The sequence below is a fragment of the Pogoniulus pusillus genome, chromosome 20 (assembly GCF_015220805.1).
Source record: "Pogoniulus pusillus isolate bPogPus1 chromosome 20, bPogPus1.pri, whole genome shotgun sequence".
Classification (NCBI taxonomy): Eukaryota; Metazoa; Chordata; class Aves; order Piciformes; family Lybiidae; genus Pogoniulus; species Pogoniulus pusillus.
The window spans coordinates 11,783,752-11,807,796 of NC_087283.1; the positions used below are offsets into that span (position 1 = coordinate 11,783,752).

Sequence of the window (24,045 nt, forward strand, 5' to 3'; positions counted from 1 at the left end):
ACAGTAAGGGTGAAATCATCATTTTTGACCTTGCAGGGTAAGCCAGACCCCGGTGACCTCGGGTAGTTCGGGGACAGCCGCCCCCCGGCTCGGGTGCGGGGCTCGGAACCGGTACGGATGAGAGGCTCCAGGCAGCCGAGCGCTGCCGGTCGGGACAGACCCATGGCAGACAGGTGAGATGCTGTGAGCAACCTGCAGCCGGACTCTGCCAGCAGGGCTCTGCCAGCCTGCACGGCAGCTGCCGCTGCTGGGCCAGGGCTTCCCGGGCCGTGCCGGGGGCTCCCGGGGCCGTGCCTGTGCCCGCGCCCGTGCCCGCGCCGCGCGTTCCGGCGGCGCCGCCATCTTGCCCGTCTGTCTGTCCGGCAGCCCTTTGTCTGTCTGCGGCTCCCCGGCACCTGCAGCGGCACTGGGTAAGGCGAGCCGGGCCGGGGCCGTCCTCCGGCGGGGCCCCCGCGCTGGTTCCTCCGCCGCGCTGTGCCGGGCTCCGGCTGTCTGTCCGGGACGGTTGCCGGGCTGCGTCCCACGGTGGTCCGGCGATATCCTCGGGGGCGCGGGCTGGGTTCCGCCTTCCGTCCCGCTGCCAAAGTAGCGACGTCCGTTTGCCTGTGTATCCATCCTTCTGCGGGCTGGATCCCTCCTTCAGCCACATCCCGTGTGCTGGGACCGCCGGCTGGATCCCTCAGAGGAGGCTGAGGGGATCCTCGTGTCCATCTGTCCGAGGAGGCTGAGGGCATCGCTGTGTCCATCTGTCGGCGGGAGGCTGAGGGCATCTCTGTGTCCATCTGTCGGCGGGAGGCTGAGGGCATCTCTGTGTCCACCTGTCGGTGGGAGGTTGAGAGGATCCTTGTGCCCACCTGTCTGAAGAGGCTGACACGATCCCTGTGTTCTGCTTAGGGGTAAATGGGTTCAGCTCCTCCTTTTTGTCTGCCTGTTGCAGCACACTGTTGGGACTGATTCTGTCCTCTGTCAGTCTGAGCATGAAGAGTTGACATTCCCCCTCCTTGTAAAGTTTAAGGGGGTCAGTATGTCCCTGTGTGTGTGGGACAAGGAGGTACATACCCCTCGTGTGAGCTGGAGTGTCACTGGTCCTTCGCTGTGTCCCCACCGCCTGTCCTGACCTTGTCTGCCCCAGGAGGTCTTGGCAGCAGGGAGGATGAGCAGCACCACTGTTGCCCTCTCCATCTGCCCATCTGTGAGGACTGTGAGGTCTTTCCCTTCAAATGACATCTATCTGCTCAAGACCTGTCCCTGGCTGGCCACACTATCCTGTCAGCTGCTGCTGCTGTGTCTGCAGCTGTGACCATGAGGTGGTTGGTTCCCTTGTCTGCCTGGGCTGGATTATCCAGTGCCTTATGCCAGTCTTCAGAGTGTGATCTGGCCTTCTATTCTGTTGGCCTCTCTCTGGGTGGGGGTGGGGGGGCAGAAGTAAGACAGTGTCTACACATTTGGTTAGGCTTTTGTCATGTCAGCTGTGGGAATGGACAGGAGAGAGACTAGCATTGCAGTCATTCTTAAGTGGGACACTCTGAGCTTTCTATATAGTAGGGACAGAATTGCTTATAACTTTGCCTGAGAACTGGATAGGACTGCCCGTACAGGGTGGTTTGTGAAATGCCTGTGGACTGTATTGAATGTTGGCACTGACTATTGCTGTGGTGATACAGAATGAGCCCTGTAGGCAAAAGAGTGGAAAGTGAGCAGTGATAGCCAGAGGCTCGGGGGGTACCAGTGGTGTGTGTGACAGGCTCTTCTCTTCTCAGGTGAGCCCTCTGCTGAGGGGAGGAACACTGCCCCCAGGCCAGGGAAACATGTCCCGTCGGAAACAGACCACTCCTAACAAAGTTCACTGTGAGTATTCTGTTACACAGTATGGTGGAGTCCTTGCCCTAGCTGGATTGCTGTGGCGTGAGATGGGGAGGAGGGGAGTGATGAAAGGTGTAGTCTGTGGGGGAATAGTGGTTAGTTATGTTTTGCCTTAGGGACTGTAAGAAGAGAAACTGAGCTCTGTGTATCAGGGGAGCTGGCTGTCCTGGCATGACAGGACAGGGATAGGCTTGAACAAACAACTAATACTGTAAAGGTAGGTGTGTATGTGCAGGGTCTGAAGCTGTGCTTTGCATTCTCACTGTCACAAGCACAAGGTAGTACACTAAGAAATGTGACTTTGGGGCTCTGGCCTGTTTTGGGCAGCAAAAAAAGTTCTAGGCGACATGGTTTGCGTGTGTGGCTGCAAGCCAGGAAGTCCTGGGTTCCAATCTTTGCCCTACCACAGACTCAACTAAATGGTCTTGGGCATGTAGCTGAGGCTCAGTATTATTTCAGTTCCCTACCAGATAACATAAAAAAAGCCATTTGCACTTTCATTGCAGGGAACAGGCAGTGGCTAAGTCATACTGGACAGATAAAGGCAGTCTATCAGATCATTCTTGAGCTAAGCTGACAGGACAGACCTCTGTTTCTTCAGCATTGTCAAGACCCTGGCAGTTGATAGTGAAAGGGCTGAAGGTGCTGTACGTCAGTATTTCATGTGGGCAGGCTACAGCAACATGTTAGTGGAGTTGGAAGACGTGTGGACATTTGGCTGCAAAGGGGAAAACTGCACATGCACAGCTTCTGTTTGATTGTAGCAGAGAGAAGTTGGGGGACTGAAGGTATGTCCTTGTTCCTAGCCAGTTTTGAGCTAGAATTTGGGCTGAAATGAGGAAAACAAATTTCCATTTCTGTAGATATGTGAAAGCAAGGCTGATGAGAGGGTCTTGGTATTGCTAAAGTGTGGTAGCTGTCAGAGTATGGGACAGAGAGCTGAATGCTGAAGCCCTAACACTGACTTCCTTTGCTGATGCTGCTGGCTTGCATGTTTCTCTCTTCCTGGGCTGCTTCTTGTATAGGCACAGCAACAGGAACCTATGCGTGCTGTTCTCTGGGGGAAATACACTGTGATACTGCCTAACACTGCACACCCAGTGAGTGTGCTGGGGAGAACTGCCTTTGTCTGGCACTTGAAAGCCCCATAGGCTGCTAGAGCTAGGCACGGGAGAGCTGACAAAGCTTTCCTTGGTGGCAAGTGTGACTTTTGGCATCTGCGCTGACTTCTGCTCTCCGATTCCTGCTTCTGGATGTGGGGTTCAGCAGTGGCAGAGTGTAGCTTTGATTCACTTCATAGTACAGGAATGACTTTAGAGCTGTCTTCCTCAGTCAAACCTGGTGTGTCCTGTGTTCTGTCCTGTGATGCTAGTAACACATCTGTGTCCTCATGCATTTGCTGCTGGGAGCGCTCAGACACTACTGCTGCTGTTCAGACCAGACTCAGATGGGGCATGCACTTAGGCCCTCCTCTCGCCTGGTGTAGTCGTGGTCTCTTGTGTACGAAAACCAGGGAGTTCCACAGCTCTGATGATGCAGGTGGATTGTCCATGCTGTTTAGGTGGGCTGTTTTCTGCACTCCACTGCTTGAGGGTTATGTTCTTCAGAAGCTCATGCTGTTTTTCACAAAACTGTGTATTATGGAATTTGGTTGTGCACTGCTTTCACAGTGAGTGTTCCTGGGTTTTGTCTGCAATATAACTGACTATCTCTAGTTTTGGTCTTAGGGGAAGCTCTCTAACAAACATGCTACTAGTGAGCATGAGGTTGAGGTTATGACACCTGGTGTGTCATAGAGAGTAATCTTGAGACCTGTTCACCTCCTTTACACACAATACATTGCTACACAGCAACTATTCAATGGGAGCAATCGAGAGCAGCAAGTAGGACCACAAGAAAACAAAGGGACCAAAAGAGACAGAAGAAATGTGTCAATGGCAATGTCTCCACGTTGGGATGGAAAATCTTGTCTATCTTATGATGAACACCACCAAATCATTGGGACTTCTCTGTCTATCTAGCCTGCTGTGTATCTGGAGGGCCCAGAAATGCCATGCAGTGCACTGACGAGGATAATCGAAGAGAGCATCAGCTCCAAGAACTGGGTGAGCCAGCAGAATGAGGAGTCAGGCTGAGACATAGCAGACACATTACTGAGACTTCTTCACAGGGACTGGAGTGGTTGGGAGGAGAGGAATAAATGGGACAGCAGGTATGCAGCTTTTAATGCAGTCATCTGCAGCTGGGGTCTGATTTGGCAGGCCATGGGGCTGGGGAAGTGCTTTCTGGATTTGCGTAAATACCACTGTGAATATCTAACTGGACAGGGCTGTGGGAGGATGGTGCCAACTTTTTTGCATGGCCACTCCATGTTACCTTCTTTCTTGGACTGACTAGGGCAAATGACAGCTGTAGGTCTCCTCTCCCTGGCTTGCTTGGTGCCACCTCTTTCCAGGGTTACTTTCCAGGCTTGGCATGGCCTCATTTAACCTTGCTCTTGCAACAACGTTTGCTGCCCTCAGCACAGAATCACTTTGTTTGACATGCAGAGCGACTGGCTGGGAAGTTGTGTTGTTACAGGTCAAAACAGTTCTGAATGGATGCTGATGCATAAGGAAATTCAAAATGATACAGAAACAAGGATAAAAATTGTAACTGTCACAAAAGTCTTATTGTGCCCGATGGCAAGTCCTTCTACAGTTTTAACTGCAGCCACTGCCCCTTTGGCAGGGCTGCAGCACATGATTGGCTCTTAATTTAATTTTGTTTTGCCACATGGTTCACGAAAAACACTTGGACCTGACAAAGCAGTGGCAATGGAATGTACTTACTTTGTTGCCCATTCCACACTGAACAGAGAAATACACTGCAGTTTCATTCTTCCTGTGGAAATACCTTAATTGGATCAATTTGGTCTATTGTCTGTCAGAGTCTAAAGCATAAATATCTAAAATCTCTAGGCAGTTCATCAGATCTCACACTCAAGCCCACTCGTTGCTGTGCTGTCACCCCATCAGTTGTGGGCTGCTCTTGTGCTTGCCAAAAATCTGCTACAGGTGTTAGCACGTGCTTCCATTTTTTTTTTCCTCTCCCTGCTGTCCCATGAGCTGCCTTTCCATTGCTTGTACCTTTTGCAAGTGGTGCTTATTTTAGGACTCTTGAGAACAGCTTTTGTTAAACTCCTACTTCTAGCTCTCTTTGTCTTGGTCCCAATATCCCATTAATCCTCTCTTTCCTTCCCTTTCCCTTTGACACACATTCTCTGCTCTTCGATGTTCCTTGAATTCTGCCATCTCTGATATTCTGAGTTTGAAGAGAAAGTATCTTCTACTAAATAGCACCCAGCATTCAAAACCGAGCAGAAATGATACTTGCATCAACATTCTTGGTTCTTAAAGGGCTCTGTGGGCTGCTGTTGTTAACTCTTTCAATTGTGTTGTTTTTCATTTCAGTAACCACTACAGCAGTGTGGACAACCCAGAATAGCGATGGGGCAGGTGGACTAGATCCACAGTGGTGGAAAGACTTGCAGATTTCAGGTCCAGGAAAGGAACACAGAGAAGACCTACAGGAACAGGGACTTTAAATTGATGTACAAGGAGGGAATAAAGTGGCTCATCTCTGAGATATCTTTCTGTTTAGGAAGGAAGACAGGGGAATGGTGCAGTTTCTTTTGACTTCGCTTTGTGGATTTTGGGGTGGGAGTTGTTTGTTTGTGTGTTTGTTTTCCAGAACACCTGAGAGTTATCCTGCATTCATAAAGTTCAAGAAAGGAAGGGTTCAGGAAAAAAAATAATTTCTGGCTACCAAGTTGCTACACAACCAGATCCTAGCAGTCATAACTGCCTCTTGCACAGTACCACAGGGCTGCCCCCCACCTCCACAACTGCTCACAGGACATCCCACTCACATACAAGATTATGGAGATGAGAACTGGAGTGCAAAGCAGAGGCATTTGTACAGTCTTTCTCTGTCCTGCGTCTCTAGCTGTTTGTGAAGCAAATACAGTGACTTGTTTTGGTCAGCCTGCAGCCCTTTTGTATTTAATAAAGAAACTTCTGGAGAAGAGTCTGTGCATTCACTATTGAGCTTAAGATCCTTTACCAAATAGCTACGATCCTAAAGCTGTTCCCCGTCTTACTCCCTTTCCAAATAAATGGAAGTGTATTCAAAGGGGTGGGAGTCTTAAGTGTCAGTATATGAGCATGTGTGTGCAGAAACAATTTGACCCTGTACCTGTCAAACATGAGAGCTCTAAAGCTTCATCAGATTAGGACTGAATCTGTCAGTAGATGAACAGGACACTTCCTAGGTTCTTCTGGAGGCAATATTACCTTAATACATTAAGAAATTCTGCATAAGCTAAAAACAGCTTTTAAAAAAGTTTGTTCTTCCCAATCAATCCTATGATGCCTATTTAGGTCCAGGCTAGTAGAGAATGCACAAGGAGTTACCTGCTAACAGCACTGGTTTGTCAACAGTTTGCATTTCTGGCTGCAAGCTGATGGTTCTCTGCCCTGCACTGAATCATTGCTAGCTTGGTTCTGGGTGTGCCATATGGGAAGGCTTCTGGTAGACAAAATGGCTCTTGCTGTTATTGATGGCTGTGATTGATGCTTGTGTTACTGACAGGAGTTTGCTCCTCAGTCACCTCGTGTAAAGGTCATAGCTTTTATAATCCTCCAAGCTGTCTGCATAGTCCATGTGCCTGTGCAGGAACCCAACTGCCATTAGACCCCAAGCTGCTGCTCAGCGGAAATGCAAGGGGAAAAGCGGAAGAGAACAAACACCTCGCTGCTTCCATCAGCAGCTGCAGTGGTGTTTGGGAATCTAGTTTGCTGCCCTGTCACAGGTAGCATACATCTACCACAGTTTTACATCTCTCCTGTGTCTTGCAGGTTTCCTTATTACACCACACTTTGTCTTGCAATACTATTTTGGTCTCTGGGCTTTTATCCTGGTGTTTTGTGGATGTCTGCTTCTTGGAGAGGCACTGTAATCCTTTAGTATCTGCTGCTCATAGCATCTCTGTCTCAATCCCACCAATGTGTGATCCAGACATAAAAGCAGCACTCCAGGTTACAGAAACCATTTGGTACTGGAATGGCCTTTGATGGGGGTACATATGTCACAGCAGTCATGGCAGTATCTGCTGCTTTCAGTGACAAATAGACTTGGGGTGCTCCTCACACCTCTCAGCCCCCATGGATGGTGTTCTGAAGCCTTCATTACAGAAGTCTTTCTCACATTTCTGAAACAGAATGATAAATGCCTTCAAATGCTTTTGGAAACCTCCATGGGGATGTTGGGAACTAAAACTCTTCTCCCACAGTCTCGGTGAAACTTCTGAAAGTCTTTGAAATCTTCCATAAATTGCTGCTTTTTATGGCACTGCTGGAAGTTGTGAGGTAAGCACCAGGAAGGCAGTGTGAGTATGAATATGGGGCAAAGCTGGCTGAAACTGTTCATCATGTGGGAATGTACCTAACAGGATTGGTGCTCTCTCAAGGATCAAGAATTCAGTTCTCTGGTGATACTGATGTGGCCCTATATGAAGATGTAAATTTTCTTCTGAAAGCCATGTTTTGACTTTTGCTTTATGTGAAAAAATGCACTGCGCCTTCCTTAGCATGTTTGCATTTATGCTTTGAGTGATTCTTAAGAGCTTACAAATCAGTTGATAGATTTAATCCAAAAGCTAACCCACTGGGAACTTCAGTACCTTGTCCCAAGCTCTCCCAGTTTATCCATTGAGGGAGGTAAATCACAAGAACATCTGGAACAAAGTCATTTCTAAAAAGTTAATATGAAAATTAATGGTTGCCTTTTATTGTTTTTTGGAACCAAAATTTCTCCTTTGAAGTGATTGCTGTAAGAAGTGTTCTTTCAGAGAAGCACAATTGCCTTCTTTGAATGTGTTTCCATCTCCTACTGAGCTGAGTACTAGTGAGCAGTGTCTTTCAACCCAACAGACTATCAGCTATTCTAAATAAGCATCCATCTTTCTAAGTTCATTCCTTTAGCTTTCTGTTTGGAGCACATGAAGTGTTACTGAGATTAGTTTAGACAAAGTTGTCCCTGGGCAAGGCAAGGGAGTGAAGCAAGTTACCCAACATAAAAGCAGAACACCAGCTCCAGCACAAACACCTTCTTGAAGGGTAGCTTGTCCTCAGTTCTCCTGGGACAGAAGGTGGCGACAGAAGATGCCAAGGACAATCCCTGGTTTGAGTATCCCTGTGGAGTGCAGATGAGGTGCCAGACCCCCAGGGAGGTACTATTTTTGTGCAAGTTGCCTGCCAGAGCAGGGAACAGGACAATGATTTAGCAGAGCCACAGAGCACTATGGCTGAGCTGGGATATGGCTATAATCCCCAAGCGGCTTCCCCACCTAGAGCTGAGCTGTAGCTCTGCTGCCAGATATCCTGGGAGCAGAGAAAGCCAGCTGGCTACATATGGCAGATAAAAGGCGTCTTACAGGGAGTTTGTGGCTGCAGTGGCATGTAAAGAGTATGCAGGAAGCAGCTGTATGTTTCCACTGGCAAGACTGTTCTGGGCTAACATCATCAGATACAAGAGGCTGGTGTTGCAGGGTAGGCAAGCAGAAAGGTCACTTAAGTGCATTCTGAGAAGTGACTTCAGGGGTTCTGCGCAGTGTGGGTGAGCAGCCCCGCACCTGTTGTGCTTTTAGCAAGCTGTGGTGGTGAAAGCAATGGAATGGCACCAGCCTGACTCTTTGTCCTTGTGGCTGCCAGGGGAGCAAGTCTTTGCAGGGCTGGAGGAGCAAGCCCGCCAAGCCATGATGAAGAACAACTTTTCTGGAGCTCTTGGGGACCAAAGGCCAGCCATTCATCCACTGCAAGACCCCGACTCCAGCAGCAGTGAGTTCTGCCCCTTCCAATAATGGCAAGGTAGTGAACTGGGGAGACCCTGACAAGGGGTGAGACTAAGTGATGCATGACTTGTGGGGGTATTCTGAGGACCACCTCACCTGTCTCCTCTCCTGAGTTAGCCCTTGGCTCCTGTGCAGGAGCAAACAGCAAAAGCAGGGCTACTCCCTAACGGAAGGCAAGCCTGGAGCCAATGACCACCACAACAAAGACTGGGCAATGACCTCACCACAAGGATGCAGTCCCAGCTTACCAGAGCAGGGTGATAGCAGCACCTAGTCCAGCCAATGGTCTAGTAGTTGTCAAGCAAGGCAGGGTTAACAGCCCAGGCCCAGGGATTCTACAGTCTGAGTTTAAATGGAGCTCATGGTCATAGGGATTGGGTAGAGGGCTCAGGTGACGCCAACCATGACAACTAGGGCCTGTGAATGCCTGCAGGGTCCTGACATTTGGAATAACTGTTCGGCATGTTCCAGGTAGCAGTGATGAGGAGGAAACCACTCAGGATGAAGTTTCTTCCCATACATCTGAAGAGGATGGCTCAATGGTGAAAGTGAAGAAAGAACTGGAGAACGCAGAACAACCCGTGGCTGGCATGCCAGTGATGAGGGAAAATGAGGCAAGTGTGCACCTCTATGAGCTCTATGCTCATCTTAACCTCCCAAGGAGAGAGAAGGGTAATGTCTAACCAACTCCTCCCCTATTACAGTTTTTTACCTTTTCCTGCCTCCCACCTCCTCCAAAGAACATCTCCCATCAGGAGGATAGTGTATAAAGAGCCCTTGGGCTGCCAGAAAGAGGAGACAGCAGGCACCACCTGCCATTGTCCTGGCTGGCCAAATGACTGTACACGGTGTGTCCTGCTCCTTCACTTCTGGTGCCTTTCTCTGACTGCCCCTTCCCTTCGGCTGTAGAGCAGCCTTGCCTACTAGAACCACTGCACTATCAAGAGCCTGGGTGCAAGCAGAGGCCAGGAGGCCTCTGCCTGCTCTCCACAAGGTAGCCAGAGTTTGCTTAGAGGCTACGCATTCTCAGACTGGAGGGACATGGACCAGCCCCAGCAGGGCTGGGCACACAGCAGTTGGTTAAATGGTCAAGGCCTGCCTGCAGGGTTGGCTAATATACAAGGGCAGACGGGGTGGCTGTGTGCAGGCTGTATGTGTCTTACACCAAAGTTGATTTTCCTCCCTGTAGGTGCCTGAGAGTTTGAATGCTGACCCTATGTTGGGACTGTCACAGTGCCCCCTCTGCCAGCTGGAGTGTGGAGGCAGAGAGCAGCTCATTGCTCATGTGTACCAGGTAAGGGATGGTCTGAACAGTGGGAAATCACTAGTCTTAATCCAGAAACAACTGAAAGCATAAGGGAAGCTTTGTTCTGGTGTTTGGAGTCACAGAACTGAGCTTCTAGCTAGGATGTGACTGAAACCTACAGCAAGGCACAAAACTCTGTGCCAAGGCAGGCTCTGCCAGCAGTTACAGGTCAAGTCCAGGCAGTTCCTTGAGATTAAACATGAAAGCAATTTTTACATCATTCAGTGAGATAAGAAGCCTTCCTCCTAATCACTCAGTTCTTTATTTTGTACCGTGGTGAGTGTTCCTATTCCAAGAGGCTGAACTGGATAGTTTGCTGTATCTGCTGAGCTTGCCTTGGACTGGGCGGTGTGTAACTAACAACGTAGTGCTTGTTTTACAGCACACAGCAGCTGTGGTGAGTGCCAAGAGCTACATGTGTCCTGTATGTGGCAGAGCCCTCAGCTCACCAGGATCCCTTGGGCGACATCTCCTGATCCACTCAGAGGACCAGCTGTCAAACTGTGCAGTCTGTGGGGCACGCTTCACCAGCCACGCCACATTCAACAGGTCAGGGTCACACTGGCTGGTGAGTGGGCTTGGGCACCCACATGAAAGATGAGGTCAGATTGCCTTGAATGACAGAAGGCAATGCTCTGGACCCACTGAGGCCTGTGGGAGAATTGTGAACATGCCCCGTAAGATTCCCTTGATTTGCTTTTGCTTGCAGCTCTGCATCATCTTTGAAGATCTCCATGGGCTGTGCTGCTAAAAGAGCATTCCTTAGCATTGCAGACAGCTAGAACTGTGCAGAGAGCACTGGGGTCTCCAGTCACTGGAGAACAATCAGGTGCTTCCCTTGCCTAGCAATCCTTTAGAGTAGGTCTGTACTGCTCAGATAGGTTCAGCATTTCCAGAGCAGGACTACAGGCAAAATATTGTCCTGCCTGGTGAAAGCCACCCAGTGACTGGTGAAAGAAGAAAGCCAGAGATAATGATGAGGAGCAGCTTCCTGGCTAGTTCCTGCCCTTTGCTCTTCCAACCCAATACTGATTCCTACCCTCAGATATGACGTTGCTTCATTTCAGATGTTCAGATGTATGTGAGCAGGAATGGTTAGCAGAAGCCTCTGTCACAGGCTGTAGTAAGGATACTGTTCATCACACGCCCTGGGTAGTCCGAGATACGGATTCTGCTGTCACACCAAGTGTCTGACTATGCTTTTTCTCCTTTTCAGTGAGAAGCTTCCAGAGGTCCTCAGTGCAGATCGTCGGCCAGCACCACAGAGTGAGGGCTCCTCCAGTGTTGAGGGGAAAGACATTGCCTTCCACCCGCCCGTGTACCCTGCGGGCATCCTCCTAGTGTGCAACAACTGTGCCGCATATCGTAAGCTGCTGGAGGCCCAGGCGCCTGGCATGCGAAAATGGGCACTGCGCCGGCAGAACGAGCCCTTGGAGGTGCGGCTGCAGCGCCTGGAGCGGGAGCGCACAGCCAAGAAGAGCCGGCGGGACAATGAGACCCCCGAGGAGCGGGAAGTGCGGCGCATGCGGGATCGGGAAGCCAAGCGCCTGCAGCGCATGCAGGAGACGGACGAGCAGCGGGCGCGGCGCCTGCAGAGAGACCGCGAGGCCATGCGGCTGAAACGCGCCAACGAGACCCCGGAGAAGCGACAGGCCCGGCTCATCCGGGAGCGAGAGGCCAAGAGGCTCAAGCGGCGCCTGGAGAAAATGGACATGATGCTCCGGGCACAGTTCGGCCAGGACCCCTCTGCCATGGCTGCCTTGGCAGCTGAAATGAACTTTTTCCAGCTGCCAGTGAGCAATGTGGAGCTGGAGAGCCAGCTGCTGGGCAAAATGACTTTTGAGGAGCAGAGCAACAGCACACTGCATTAAGCTGCAGTCAAGGACCGTGCCGCCACTGCTGCACCTGCCGTGGGCACACTAGCAGGATTTGGCACTCGGGAGGCTGCTGTGGATCCTTGGCTGATGCTCCCTGACAGACAGTTCTGGTTTTCTCCTGGACATGGCAGGAGAACAGAGCTGTTTGCCGCAGCGGATTCTGAGGATGCAGTCTGCTCTGGGGCCCAAGTCACAGCCTGTGAGCAGGGGGAAATAAATTAATGTTCATGTTTATTTAGTCCCTTTCTTTACCTTTTGTTTTTGGATGCTTCTCCCAGATGGGTTTGGGCTGCTGCAATCCTGCTGTAGGTGAAAGCATACCTCACTAAATAGGAATCTTGTTTACCGCAGTATGAAGTAGGGAGCTGAGCAATTTGATAGTCCACTAGTCTGCCAAGACTAAATCCCTCAGAGTTCGTGCCCATAAAGAGGAAGCAAAAGAGGATGGGAGATCCCTGGAAATGGCTCTGCACACCCTTCCTCTCCACACTATGATGATGTGCTCATTTGCAGTAGCATTCATGGAAAGCTAAGAGTAAACTGAGTTCCTGTTCTCAGATACACCACATAAACACTAACAGAAGGGCTGACTGAGGTAAGCCAACAAACAACTTTCCTGGCTTACTCAATAATTAATACCCAGAACATTTCAGGTTTGCAAGTGAAGGATTTGAATGAATGGTAAACAGAAAGTCAGTATGTCAGTTCAATAATACTGTGTGGATTTGCTTTCCTCTTTATTCAGCAGTGGTGAGGATACACCTGAAGTGCTGTGTCCAGTTCTGGGCTCCTCAGTACAAGAGATGCATAGATGTACTGGAGAGCGTCCAGCAAAGGGCCACCAAGATGGTGAGGAAGGCCAGGAGAAATGGAACTGCTCAGCCTAGAGAAGGCTTGAGAGAGGAGGAGACGATCTTATCAATCTGTGTAAATACCTGAGGGAAGAGTGTGAAGAAGATGGAGCCAGGCTGTTTTTCAGTGTACCCCAGTGACAGGACAAGAGACAGTGGGCACAAAGGGAAACACGTGAGGATCCCTCTGAATGTCAGGAAACACTTTTCACTGTGTGGGTGATATAGCACTGACACAGGTTACCCAGGGACGTTGTGGGATCTCCCACCTTGGCGATATTCAGAAGCTGTCTGGACATAGTGCTGGGCAGCTGGCTACAGGTAGTCCTGCTTCATCAGGGAGGGGTTGGATCAGATGAAGTCCTTTTTCCACCTCAACTGTTCTGTGAGTCCATGACCTAATAGTAAGCTGAGCTTGCTCAACTGTTCCCATGTAGCCAAATGCAACTCAGCTAGGACCACAGATCAGAGTTAAGTCCTCAGTGAGCAGCAATGACTTTCAGTGATCACTGCAAAATAACACTATGGGGTGAAGTGGGGATCATCAGTAACCAAAACCACACAGGTACAACAGAAAGTTGCTTTTGCTTCCACTCATCAGCAGAACCAATGTAAGGAACATAGGAGAGGGGTCACCTGGGGAGGAGCCATGGAAAGCTACAAGTCTGGAAAAACCTGCCAGAGGGTAAGGAATTGGACTTGTCTTTAGCCAATTCAAGAGGTAGTGAAGACAAAAGGTCATCTTAGTCTGTACCCATATAAGAAGGTTCCCACTCTTAATAGAAATCATTATGAAACTATGCCACTATGGAAATTAAACCTAGGCATATTAAAACTGGAAAAGGCAAAACATGAGCAGAGAGGGACTCACGGCAGGCAAAGGGGTGGTACAGTCTCCATTATTTGGTTTCTTTAAGAATGAGCATCTAAAATGGCATGCTGTAGCTTTGTGGTTTCCAAAGGTCAGCCCACCAAACACCGGTGTGCCATGCATCTGTGTCTTGTAGGCTGAACACCCCAGCTGCTTTCACAGCATTTCCAGTTGAGGTCTGCAGCACGGTTACAGGGTGGTCTGGATACACTGGGAGCTGCTGTCTTCTCTCCAATGGCTGCTTCTCTGCATTAAGTCAGAAACAGTGACTGTAAGACTCCTACTTGAGATCAGAAAAGTTAAAACAAGAAGCAAAACGTTTTGGCCAGACTACTTAGAAACCTGTTTTTTCCCCTCTTTTCTCACTTTGAAAAAACTTTTGAAATACCTTAAAGCCCCAATTATGCTTCAAAGTGCATCATGTTTCGTTTTTTTCATGGTAACAAACTAACCTCACAGACGCTCCTGTGGAAACTTGCTACCAAAAGCATTTAATCTTCAACACTGTAATTTTCTTCACCTGCCAGTGTAATACCTTGTTTTGTCACCTTACTGAAGTTGTTTCAACACATCACTCATCACATGTTGCTGACATCCAGAAGCCATCTTTCCCTCTCTCTTTGGGAAAGGGCACCACTCTGTTCCATGTCCCCTGGCTCTCTGAACTATCTCTCACTTGAATTCTTACCTCTGTCATTTTTCATACTCAGACTACCAGTTTGCTGTTCTGTTTAGCCAGCAGAGATGTAGCTTCACTGTTTAATCTGCACCTGAACTTTTCCTGCAGTTCCACTGGCACTTAATCATCATTCCCAGGCATTCAAGAAATACCATATAAAAGCAAAATTATTTGAAGATGCAATTTTGTCTGATAATCCACTTGTTAGCCTTTACCTTGACCTCATCACAAGTTTCCAGATCACTGTGTAAGACCAGAGAAACCACATACTAATGATCGCTGATGCTACAGACAAGCAAGAAGTCTCAAACACCAAAGGAAAAGCTATTGGTTTATATATATATATATATATATAGATATAGATATATACTGTGTTTACAGAGTCAACAAGTTAAATGCAATATTCATAAGAGCATTAACAATAAAAATACAATCTGTGTGTAGCCAAGTACAGACTTAAAATGGTAAAACAGGAAAAAGGATCTCACCAAAAGTACAAATATACAGTACAAATTGATTTATTTAAAACAGTTACAAAAAAGCACAACAAAATAGAGATTATCCTTAGAATTATTAATGCTTTGTTAAAGATCAGGTAGGAGGAGGGGCAGGAACAAGGTTGGAGGGGAGCACCTGACTAGTTCTAAGGCTTTAGATACAATGCGGTCGGTTACATGTTAATACAGCCATTACATAACTGGGATTATAGTTGAGGGATCAGCACTTATCTACAAAGACCTCCTTGCCTCAGGGCAGCCCATGTTCCCCAGTGCCACACACCTGTTTCTCTGCTCTGCATGGGCAGACCTTCCCCTAGCACTAAGGTGCCAGGAAAGCAGAAAACAACTAGAATGGGGGGGAAGGGGTGTTGTGTTTGCGGGGTGGGTGGCAGCAGCCTTGAAGGACCTTAAGGGCAAGTCCTGTTCTCCACAGACAAATGTGGACCATGGAAGGGCCTTGACCATCAGCATTTGAACCACATATGGAACACGCCCTGGGCCAAACTCTGTGCAGAACATGCATTCATAGCCATCTGAGCAGCTTCTGCAAAGTTGCAGGCCCTAGGACAGTCCGAAAGACAAAGAGCAGTTGTGGGTAACACTAGGGAAAGGCACATGAGCTGCTGTGGGCAGGAACTAGCATCTGGGCTACTTGAGCTGCTGTAGTTTCCTTTACAGTATTTTCTGAGTAACAAGGACTGTTGGTTCTCTATGAGGGAAGATGACTTCAAGTGTGGGATGGGGACAGGGGGCGGGACACTTAATGTGAAAAGTGCATTATACTGGCGCACCTGCTGGAAAGGGGAGGCAGAGGGGCCTCTGCAGCTCTCCTGCTCTCCAGACAGAGCTTCCTCTGCATAGACTGGTAGTGATGAGCACTTGTCGCTTGGAGCAAGTCTCACATTCCTGGAGCAACAGTGTACATGCAGCCTAGAAAGAGGCCTGGCCCCTGCTGGGCAGCTGACCCACGGAATGTTCTGTCAGATGGGACAGGTGGCTACAGATACCCCTTATTGCATCCTACAGACTCCTGCCACAGAGTGTGAGCTGGATAAGACCAAAGCCAAGAGGCCTCTACCTCCAGGCAGGAGAGACCACAGCTCTCCTCCCCTCCACAGTAGCAGCAGGAAAACAGTTATTTCTCTGAGAAGCCTGTCACATCTCTGCCAGCAGAAAAGCCCAGATAACCATCTCATTCCACAATGTCTTCCTGGTTTTATCTCCTCCTTTTCCCTGTAAACCCAAGAAATAAAAGCCTCCTCCATGAGCTTGTTCATAGCTTTTCTGCCTACAGCAGAGCCTGTCTCACACACTCCCTATCTCAGGAGAGCCTCAGTGCTCAGCACAACCACCACAGGTGCTGAGCACCACAGATCAACCCAGTAAAACAGATTCCAGTGATTACGAGTACTGCTAAGCTGGGTCAGAGGGCCTACAGTGGCCTCATCCTGCCTGCTGCCTTGGTGCAAGCAGCCAGGTGCCCAGATACTTCAACTCAGTGCTCAACCATGAGATGTGCCCCAAGCCATTGCATACATAAGGGCTGGCAGCTGAAACATGCACACCAATGGGACTGATGGCAAGTCTGGGTAGAAGCACCAAGGTGAAATTCACCCTGGATTGTTCCACAGAGCTCAGAACCACACCCGGCAGATGGAGCAGCTAACCACAGCCCAGGCCAGCAGCCAAGTAAACACCAGGGTGAGCACTTTCCCAGCTCTTCAGCTGCCTACAGTACAGTTATTTTATCCACACAGCATCTTGCCTCTTACATCAGCATCTGCCCTTTCAGACCACTATTTAGTGCAGATGAGATCCGTGATTAGTTAGCAACACACACAAGATATAACAGGCTCTCCACATCCTCTCTAAAAGACAGACTTTTGTGTTCAAAGATGCACAAGGGGCTCTGCACCCTTCAGCTGCTCAGACCTTCCCTCTATGCATGTAACCAGCCTGTTACATTCACACACCACACATATGCAAGATCCCTTTCTTAGCTGCCTGCCACAGCTTTGAGTTCCTCTGCATGCACCACATTAAAGAACAGGCAAGACAACCTGTGCTCCTCTGCCTTCTGCCTGGTTATCCTGAGCATCAAGTACTAACCAACAGTAATCGAGGTCTTTACATAGGAGAGTGATGAATAGCAACTGTGAAACATGGAGGTGATGAGGACAGGCTACTGGCCCCACACAGAACACTTTTACTGACAAACAGTGCCATGAAAATAGCATCTGCTCCCACAGCTGCTGCACCCAAGGAGACAGAATCTTCACGTGACAGCATCACCATGACTTCATAAATTTCAAATGCAGCTGGTGAGCTCGGAAGCAGTGTGTCACCTGGGAGAAGCTACATGTGATGCAGGCAGCATCCTCATCCCGGAGAAACTCCCGTGAGGCACCAAGAGTGAAGGCATGAGTAGCGCGTATCTCACCTAAGGCCTGAAGAGAAACTGTCCTGATGCAGGCATTTCAAAGGCAACGGAAATGGCTAGCAATGTGCTAGGAAAACAGGGCTGGGGCCTGGATGGAAGGGACATTCTGGAGACTCTCTAATTTGCTTAATACCCAGGCAGAGCACCCCTGTCACACAGTCAACTAAAGACAGCCAAGTACAGGACACCTTCCTGGAGAGTGCGCAGAACAGCCCTAAGACACCATCACCGCAAGCTGACTGAAGGACAGCAATGCTGACAAGAGGTGCTGGCACAAAAGCCATTCAGGGGAAGAAAGCAGCAGTGCCCCCACAGTCAGGCATGCTCAAAAGAAAACTTCAGGAAGGAGAAGGGAGATGGGGAATGGTATGCTTAACATTGGGAGCAGAATCAGAACTCTAGTGGGGACCTGCACACTGAAAGAGAAACACTCCCAAAAGCCCGGTCCTAACACAGAGATGGGCACCTTAATACAGGAATACTTAACCCAAGTTAAGTCAGTGAAGACTCTCAGCCTCAACATAATAGTGACTACTTTTCATCCTAGCTAAGCAGCTAGAGTTGGTGTCATAACACACCACCAGAGAGGGCAAATTAGTGTAACTACAGGAGCCTTCACTTGAATGGAGTGTTATTACCATAATGAGGTATTAATCTACATTTGTATTACATCTCACCATGACAAACACTACTCTTGATTTTACTATGTTGTTCTGCAGAGGGAACTCCAAAATGAAGCACCAGAACTAACAGAAAACCACCCCAAAATACCCTGTGATGCTGCGATATTTTGAGAGCCCCTGCATTAATCATACAACTTTACTCAGCAGAAAATTTGTACCTTGCCTGCACATGCACAACAGTTGTCTCTTGTCTAGAGCTTATTCAGGAAACTGCCTGCAGGCAAGAATTAGCCATCTGGAAAGTTTTCTTCTGATTTAATTACAAAATAGTCTCAGTCTTCTCACAGAAAAGGTATGTGTTTCCCATTCTTCCCTAAAGAATGCTGAATATATTTTACTCCAGCTTTTAAAAAAAAACCCCAAACATCAAAATCCAACCCAAACCCCCAACATCCATAGGCTAAGCCTCTGCAAAAGCTACAAGCCCAACAGATTAAGTTATTAACAAGGGAAGAAAGATTCAATTTGGTGGCAAATAATGCATTTTATAGCAGGAAACTCTTGTCTCCCACCCCAGCTTGTGTCCCATCCCAAGTGCTTAAGTTCCCTATTCACCCAAACCCATCCTTTTGTTCCTTCCTCTTGAATTTCTGTGATTCATTCAAATCCGTACATTCTTTGCAAGAAGAAAGAGCAGTTGGATTCAGTGGAAGAGACATTAAACAGAATCACCAGAGAAGCATCTCTGTCCTGCCCTCAAGAGCTCCATCGGTGAACGGTCCTTTTAAAGTGCATGTGTGAAGAAAAGGGAAACTGGGAGTAGAGTCCCCTAAACTCCAGTGGGGACCCACCTCTCCCTATCATGAGAAAGGAGGAATAATATATTCAGCAATTTCATCTGCTACCTTAAGCCATGTCTACCCTCCTCATCTCCCCACCTATCCTGAATGATTCTACCCTGCCCTGCAGGGAATCCGTTCCTCAGGGAGGTGTGAGAAAGCCCCAGCCTCCAATCTCTGGAATGCTCTCATTGCAAACTCATGAGCACATCCCTGTTCTCTACCCCAGCTAGTCTGCTGCTGCTCCCTGAGGCACTGGAGCCCTCTTGATTCCCCAAGAGGAACTGGTCAGCCACTGAACTGGAATAAAGCCAGTCCTGCAGGTCAGAAAGCAGCCTTGCTGGTGAACCTGTCAAGAAGTCTGTGCAATTTCTCCATCTGACGGTGAGGCTCACCTACAAGGGATGCCCTAACTCACAGCCTCAAAGGGATCATTTCCCTGCATTAGAACGCCCTTCGATAGACAGCTTGACCTCCTGGGGAATGAAAGAGGGACGGAGCAGAGAGGGTCGAGGCTCCTCTGCCTGCGTGCTGTATCTTTGGAAGCCTGAGGCTGTCCAGCTGTGCTGACTGCCAGTCTCAGGCTGAGAGGGTTCTGCATGAGAGCTCTGGACCGCACTGTCCCTATCTGTGTGGCTCTTCCTTTCAGCAGCTCTGTCAGATGTTTCTCTGGACCCTAGAGCCATTCTTTCAGATCTCACCCTAGTAGGTATCAGCTGATCTGTGAGAGGGTGATTAGCCTGAGAAGCAGAGTTGCCATTCATGCTCTGTAAACTGATTGATATGCAGACATCCCCCACCTGCAGCCTGTGACAGGGCAAAGCAAAGAGCTGAGCAGTCCGCCCTGGGCTACAGGAGGACCAGCCCTGGCCATACACAAAGAAGGGGTGCTCTGGCGGCACGTCAATGCTCACTTTACTTTGTTGCTCCCCAACCACAAAATGCAGAGTGACAAGCCCAGGCCATTGGCTTTCCTGAATATCCACCACAGTGCTGGAGTCGATCTTCAGGCCCCCGCTCACCTCCGCACTGCGAACAAAGTCTTGAGTCTGCAGGTCCTCTACCCGCTTCAGCTCCCCTGTTGCCAGCTGGATGATGGCTCCTTTCATGAAGTGAGAGGGCAAGTGTGAGGAGCTGGGTGGCTGTGGCTGGGCCAAGTTCTTTTCAAGCATGCCTCCTCGAGCCTGTGCATCAGGGCTCCGCCTCACTGCGCTTTCTGAAGTAGAAAACCGGACGGGCTCGGATCCAACGGGAACCAGGACTGGCTTGCCGTTGGCTATCACCATTCCTTTGGTTAATTGTCTTTGTCTAACCGGCTCTTCAGGGGACATTACGTATGGACTCCTGGACTGGCTTTTCTCGGCCGCAGCCCTTTCCACTGCGTTCCTCAGCGCATCCTTTGACTCCCCCTGCTGATCAGGGACATTATGGCAAAGGTTTAAAGGGCTCGGGTCATCTTTCCTCTGGGCTGCCAAAATATGATAATCCTGAGATGCCAACACCCCTACCACCCTCTGAACCTCCAGATCAGCATCTGGGGTGCTTCTTTGAGCTGGCACAGAGACCTCTGTTCCCAGCGTCTGGTAACTAGAAAGGAACTGTCCATCAACCACACATCCTGCTGCAGTCCCTGGCAGACACTCTTCAGATTTGCTGCTGGCAGAGTCCACAGCCTCACTGGTCCTCTTCACCACATTATGCTCCAGATGTCTCTGTCCACCATTAGCAGCAGCTACCTCTGAATTTAGCTGACTGTCTTGATGAGAAGATTCTGGACTTCCACCTGCTGCAGGTGTCTCATATGCTGAATACCCTGGTGGCAGCCGAGACATCTGATAATAAACAGGAATTCTACCTGGTGCAATATCTAATGGCTGCGTCCCAGCATGGTGCTGCATCTGCCCAGACGGAGAGACTGCAGAAGCGGATTTGCTGAAGGTGTGGGTAGGAGAGGTAGTCTGAGGGGAAGGAGCGGCTTCTTCCGTGAAGACAGAGGCATATGGCACAAAGTGGGGGACATGAGAGGCAGTGAGGTTGGTGGAAGGCGACAGGAGAGGACTAGGCAGGAAGCCAGGAGGGACAGCATAGGGCACTGTGTAATGCGAGCCGATGAACTGTAGGGACGTTGAAGGAATCTGCGCATAGTGGATGGGAGGGTAGGGCACCCCTGGGTGCTGGATTATTGGCGAGGTCACATTGAAGGCAGGGGGCAGGGGGCTCACGTTCACCACAGGGTGCAGGCCCGTGGGGGAGAAGGTGGCAGGTGGCACTGCCACTTTGTAGAGCATCCCATATTGGTCCACCGTCAGTCCCGGCACTGCTTCTGTGGCCTCACTAGGGCCATAGCGCAGCGCTGCAGGACCCAGTCCAGCTGTCCGAGCCCACTCGGGGCCATCGCCTGAAGCCTGTGTACCCCCCACCCGTCCCGCCTCGGTGCCGGTGCTGGCGGCGGGAAGTTCCCGCTTCTTTGGCGGGAGGCACTCCTGGCTGCGCTCGTGGCCCGCTCTCATGGTGCCCCGTGGTGTACCGGCAGCCCCAGCCGCGACGCTCGTTCATGGGGGCACCCGCAGGGGCTGCCACACGCCGGCTCCCAGGTCCCCGCTGCCGGCCGCCGCCTCACCTGCACCAGGAACAGAGGGAGCCGTAAGTCCCGGCCCCGCCACCAAGCCAGGGACACAGGGTCCCGGGAACGCAGCGAGCCCCTAGGCCGCAGAGACAGAGGGAGCCCCAAGCCCCGGCACCGAGAGCGATCAAGGCGACAGCCCCCAGCCCCAGCGCAGGGAACGGAGGGCGCTCGACCCCGACCACCGGCCCCACCCCCGGACCAGAGCCCGGCCGCGCCGCACCCCGCCGAGCCCGAGGCGCCGCGGTCGCGTCCCGCCTCCGCGGGCCCACCCGGTGCCCATCGCAGCCCGCAGCTCACCCGCCATCGCCCGGCTCCTCCTCCGCGACCCCCATCGGCCCCGGCGCCGCCCGCGGCCGCCTCCGGCCCGACCCCTCCCCGCGCCGCGGCGCTCGGCGATGACGTCACGTACCGCGCGGAGGAAGTATCTCACTGACCGGCAGGGGGCGGAAGGACGCGGCGCCCGGGGCTGACGTCACAGGACACCTGCAGCGCCGGTTGTCGTAGCAACCAGACATGCCCGCCCGGGCCCGAAGGCGCCGCGCCTGCCGCCCGCCCCGTGGCACCGTCAGCACTGCCGCCGCCGGGCACCGGGGCGCTCCTAACGGAGAGCCGGTCGCGGGGGCCGAGGCGTGGAGCGGCGGGACTTGCTCTTTGGGGTGCAGGGCGGCGTCGCCAGGAGGATAGGCCTGCGCCGAGATCTGGGCCCCGCTGGGCAGGTCGCGGGAAAAGCGACGTCCTGCAAGTGAAGGATGTACCAGTCCCCAGTCGCAAAGGCGCTTCGTGAGGAGTTCGTCGTCTCACACGCCTGAGACGGACTTTGCCGGCGTCTGTCTGGGAACACGGAACTCACGGCTGCCTGCTGGTTGTTCAAAGCTGGGCCTCCACCGGGCAGCACTTCGCCGGCTGCCAGCAGGTCCCCACAATGTGCCATTTCTTGGCCTTCATTGATTTCTAAGGTCTCGGCCCTAAATCCGGAGCCCGGGGCTGAGCAGTGGTGTCCCTATGCCCGCGCGGCGCCCGCTCCGCGTGTCCTCTCTGAAGGCTTCCCCCATCCCAGTTGACACACAAGTCAGAGCTGCAACCGACTCCTCTCGTTGGCCTTGCCCTCCGCAGGCCCGGTCTCGGAATAGGCCCCTCGCACACTTGCTATATCAGGTGCATTGCTTCGTGCTTGCTGCCCCATCAAAGGTACAGAGCCGAGTCTCTGATGTCAGGAGAGGAGCATGACAGTGTCCCCGGAGTCCCCAGCAAACGCTTAGAACTGGCAAGCGGCAGATTGAGAGTAATTTCCCTGAGGCCGACAAGAGCGACCTCTGCCCAGCAGCCGGGTCCTGCTGGCAGGCGGCCTGTACGCTCCCGGGGCCGCGGCGGGCCCCGTGGGGACCAAGCCCCGGCGCTAGCCTCTACGCGCAGCGGAACCCTGCTTGCGGGCGGCGCGACCCGCCCGGCCCCTCCACGGGACAGCGCTCCCCGCAAGAGGCCGCCCCGCGCGTGACGCCATCAGTGACTGCCACGGTGCGGACGCACCACTCCTCGCAAGACTAGCATCGCGGGTGCTTCCGCCACGAAAAGTAGTGCAAGCAGCCTTTCCCGTCTGCCACTGCCGGTGCCGCGCCGTCCTCCTGCTGCTTCCACTGCGGCTGCCGTGGCCGTGCTCCCCGCCCGCGGCCGGTAGAAGCCAGGAGGCTGAGGGCGAGGTGCCGGCGAGCGGATCCCTCCGCCTGCGGTATCGGTGCTGCGGCCGCGCCGCCGCCATTTTGAATGCCTGGCTCCTGCCGCTGCCGCTTCCTCCACTGCAGGGACCGGCCCGGTGAGTGAGACCGTGGTGCCCGCGGTCCCGGCTTGCCTTCGCGCTGGGTGTTCGCCGCTCGTCTGCTTCCCTTGCTACGGTGCCGGCCAGGCCGAGGCTCCGCTCTCGCAGCTGGTGAGGTCCCGGCTGCCCGGGGCCTCCGCGTGCCTTCGCTCCTCTGCCCGCCGCCGAGCTTCGCGGCTGGGCTATGGCCTGCGGCAACGCCGCGGGCTCCTCTGCCGGCGGAGACCACCCAATGCCCTCCTGCGGCCGACGCCGGCGTCGCTAATCTTGGGCCGCCTGCCCGTGCCGGCCTCCTCCGGCCGCGGCCTGTGCACCCCGCCTCGGCCTGGCGGCCCAAGCCCGTCCCGGACTCTGTCCCACGCTGCCGGCCTGGCCGGCTGCCTCCCCGGGCACAGGCACCACTTCGTACGTGCTTCGGTTATTACCTGCTGGAAAGGCGTTGCTGGCAGGATAGTCTTTCAGCCCGTGTTACTGCACTCGGGTGATCTTACACAGCGTTCTTTGACGTGGAGAGCGTAGACCTGCTGAATGAAGTCCTGTCAGTGCGAAGTGTAGCATGACTCTGTCCATGCTGGGGGCCTTTGGCGCCTAAGAAGTAGCTTGAAATTTTGGGCCCACCTTTCCTTTGGTATTTTATCGTGCGTGCTGCATAACTGCTCAGAGCGTTACAGTTAGAGTCACTGTAACACTTATGGTGCCTGCGTGTTGACTACATGGATTCTGATAGCAGCAAAATATCTGTAAGCCCTGTCCACATGCATCTGTAGTGAACTGCAAGTGTCGGTTTGTGTTAGTGTTAGGCTACTTTTTGAGAATCAGTCGGTAAAGACACTTTCAAGTCCCTTCCTCAAGATTGGTTGAGTTC

The 24,045-nt window shown here is 51.6% G+C and overlaps 3 protein-coding genes across 16 annotated transcripts in view; 2 read left to right on the forward strand and 1 right to left on the reverse strand.

The window, feature by feature from the left end:
• Nucleotides 1-91: 91 nt before the first annotated feature.
• On the forward strand, nucleotides 92-12,172 carry ZNF821 (zinc finger protein 821). 10 transcript variants are annotated; one of them, XM_064160237.1, is made up of 8 exons: nucleotides 1,758-1,848; nucleotides 3,885-3,968; nucleotides 5,316-7,271; nucleotides 8,616-8,741; nucleotides 9,227-9,369; nucleotides 9,945-10,049; nucleotides 10,444-10,610; nucleotides 11,278-12,172. In XM_064160237.1, the coding sequence occupies exons 4-8, from the start codon at nucleotides 8,660-8,662 to the stop codon at nucleotides 11,930-11,932; spliced, it is 1,152 nt and encodes a 383-aa protein (XP_064016307.1). In that variant the 5' UTR covers nucleotides 1,758-1,848; nucleotides 3,885-3,968; nucleotides 5,316-7,271; nucleotides 8,616-8,659; the 3' UTR covers nucleotides 11,933-12,172. The 10 variants fall into 10 exon arrangements, with proteins under 10 accessions (XP_064016305.1, XP_064016306.1, XP_064016307.1 ...); XM_064160235.1 differs by lacking the exons at nucleotides 3,885-3,968; nucleotides 5,316-7,271 and adding an exon at nucleotides 92-173 and having other exon boundaries at nucleotides 1,761-1,848; XM_064160236.1 differs by lacking the exons at nucleotides 3,885-3,968; nucleotides 5,316-7,271 and adding an exon at nucleotides 337-410 and having other exon boundaries at nucleotides 1,761-1,848.
• A 1,195-nt stretch (nucleotides 12,173-13,367) lies between these two features.
• Nucleotides 13,368-23,078, reverse strand: ATXN1L (ataxin 1 like). 5 transcript variants are annotated; one of them, XM_064160228.1, is made up of 3 exons: nucleotides 21,665-23,076; nucleotides 19,764-21,361; nucleotides 13,368-13,906 (listed from the first exon to the last, which is right to left on the reverse strand). In XM_064160228.1, exons 2-3 carry the CDS (start codon nucleotides 21,249-21,251, stop codon nucleotides 13,850-13,852), a joined length of 1,545 nt encoding a protein of 514 aa, XP_064016298.1. In that variant the 5' UTR covers nucleotides 21,252-21,361; nucleotides 21,665-23,076; the 3' UTR covers nucleotides 13,368-13,849. The 5 variants fall into 5 exon arrangements, 4 of the variants coding, with proteins under 4 accessions (XP_064016298.1, XP_064016297.1, XP_064016296.1 ...); XM_064160227.1 differs by having other exon boundaries at nucleotides 19,656-21,361; XR_010306031.1 differs by lacking the exon at nucleotides 19,764-21,361 and having other exon boundaries at nucleotides 21,665-23,078.
• AP1G1 (adaptor related protein complex 1 subunit gamma 1) overlaps nucleotides 22,785-24,045 on the forward strand; it is a 44,265-nt gene continuing 43,004 nt past the window's right edge. Inside the window, exon 1 of the mRNA XM_064160224.1 lies at nucleotides 22,785-23,177. The gene's annotated coding sequence lies outside the window, so the exon portion shown is untranslated. The remainder of the gene's footprint in view (nucleotides 23,178-24,045) is intronic.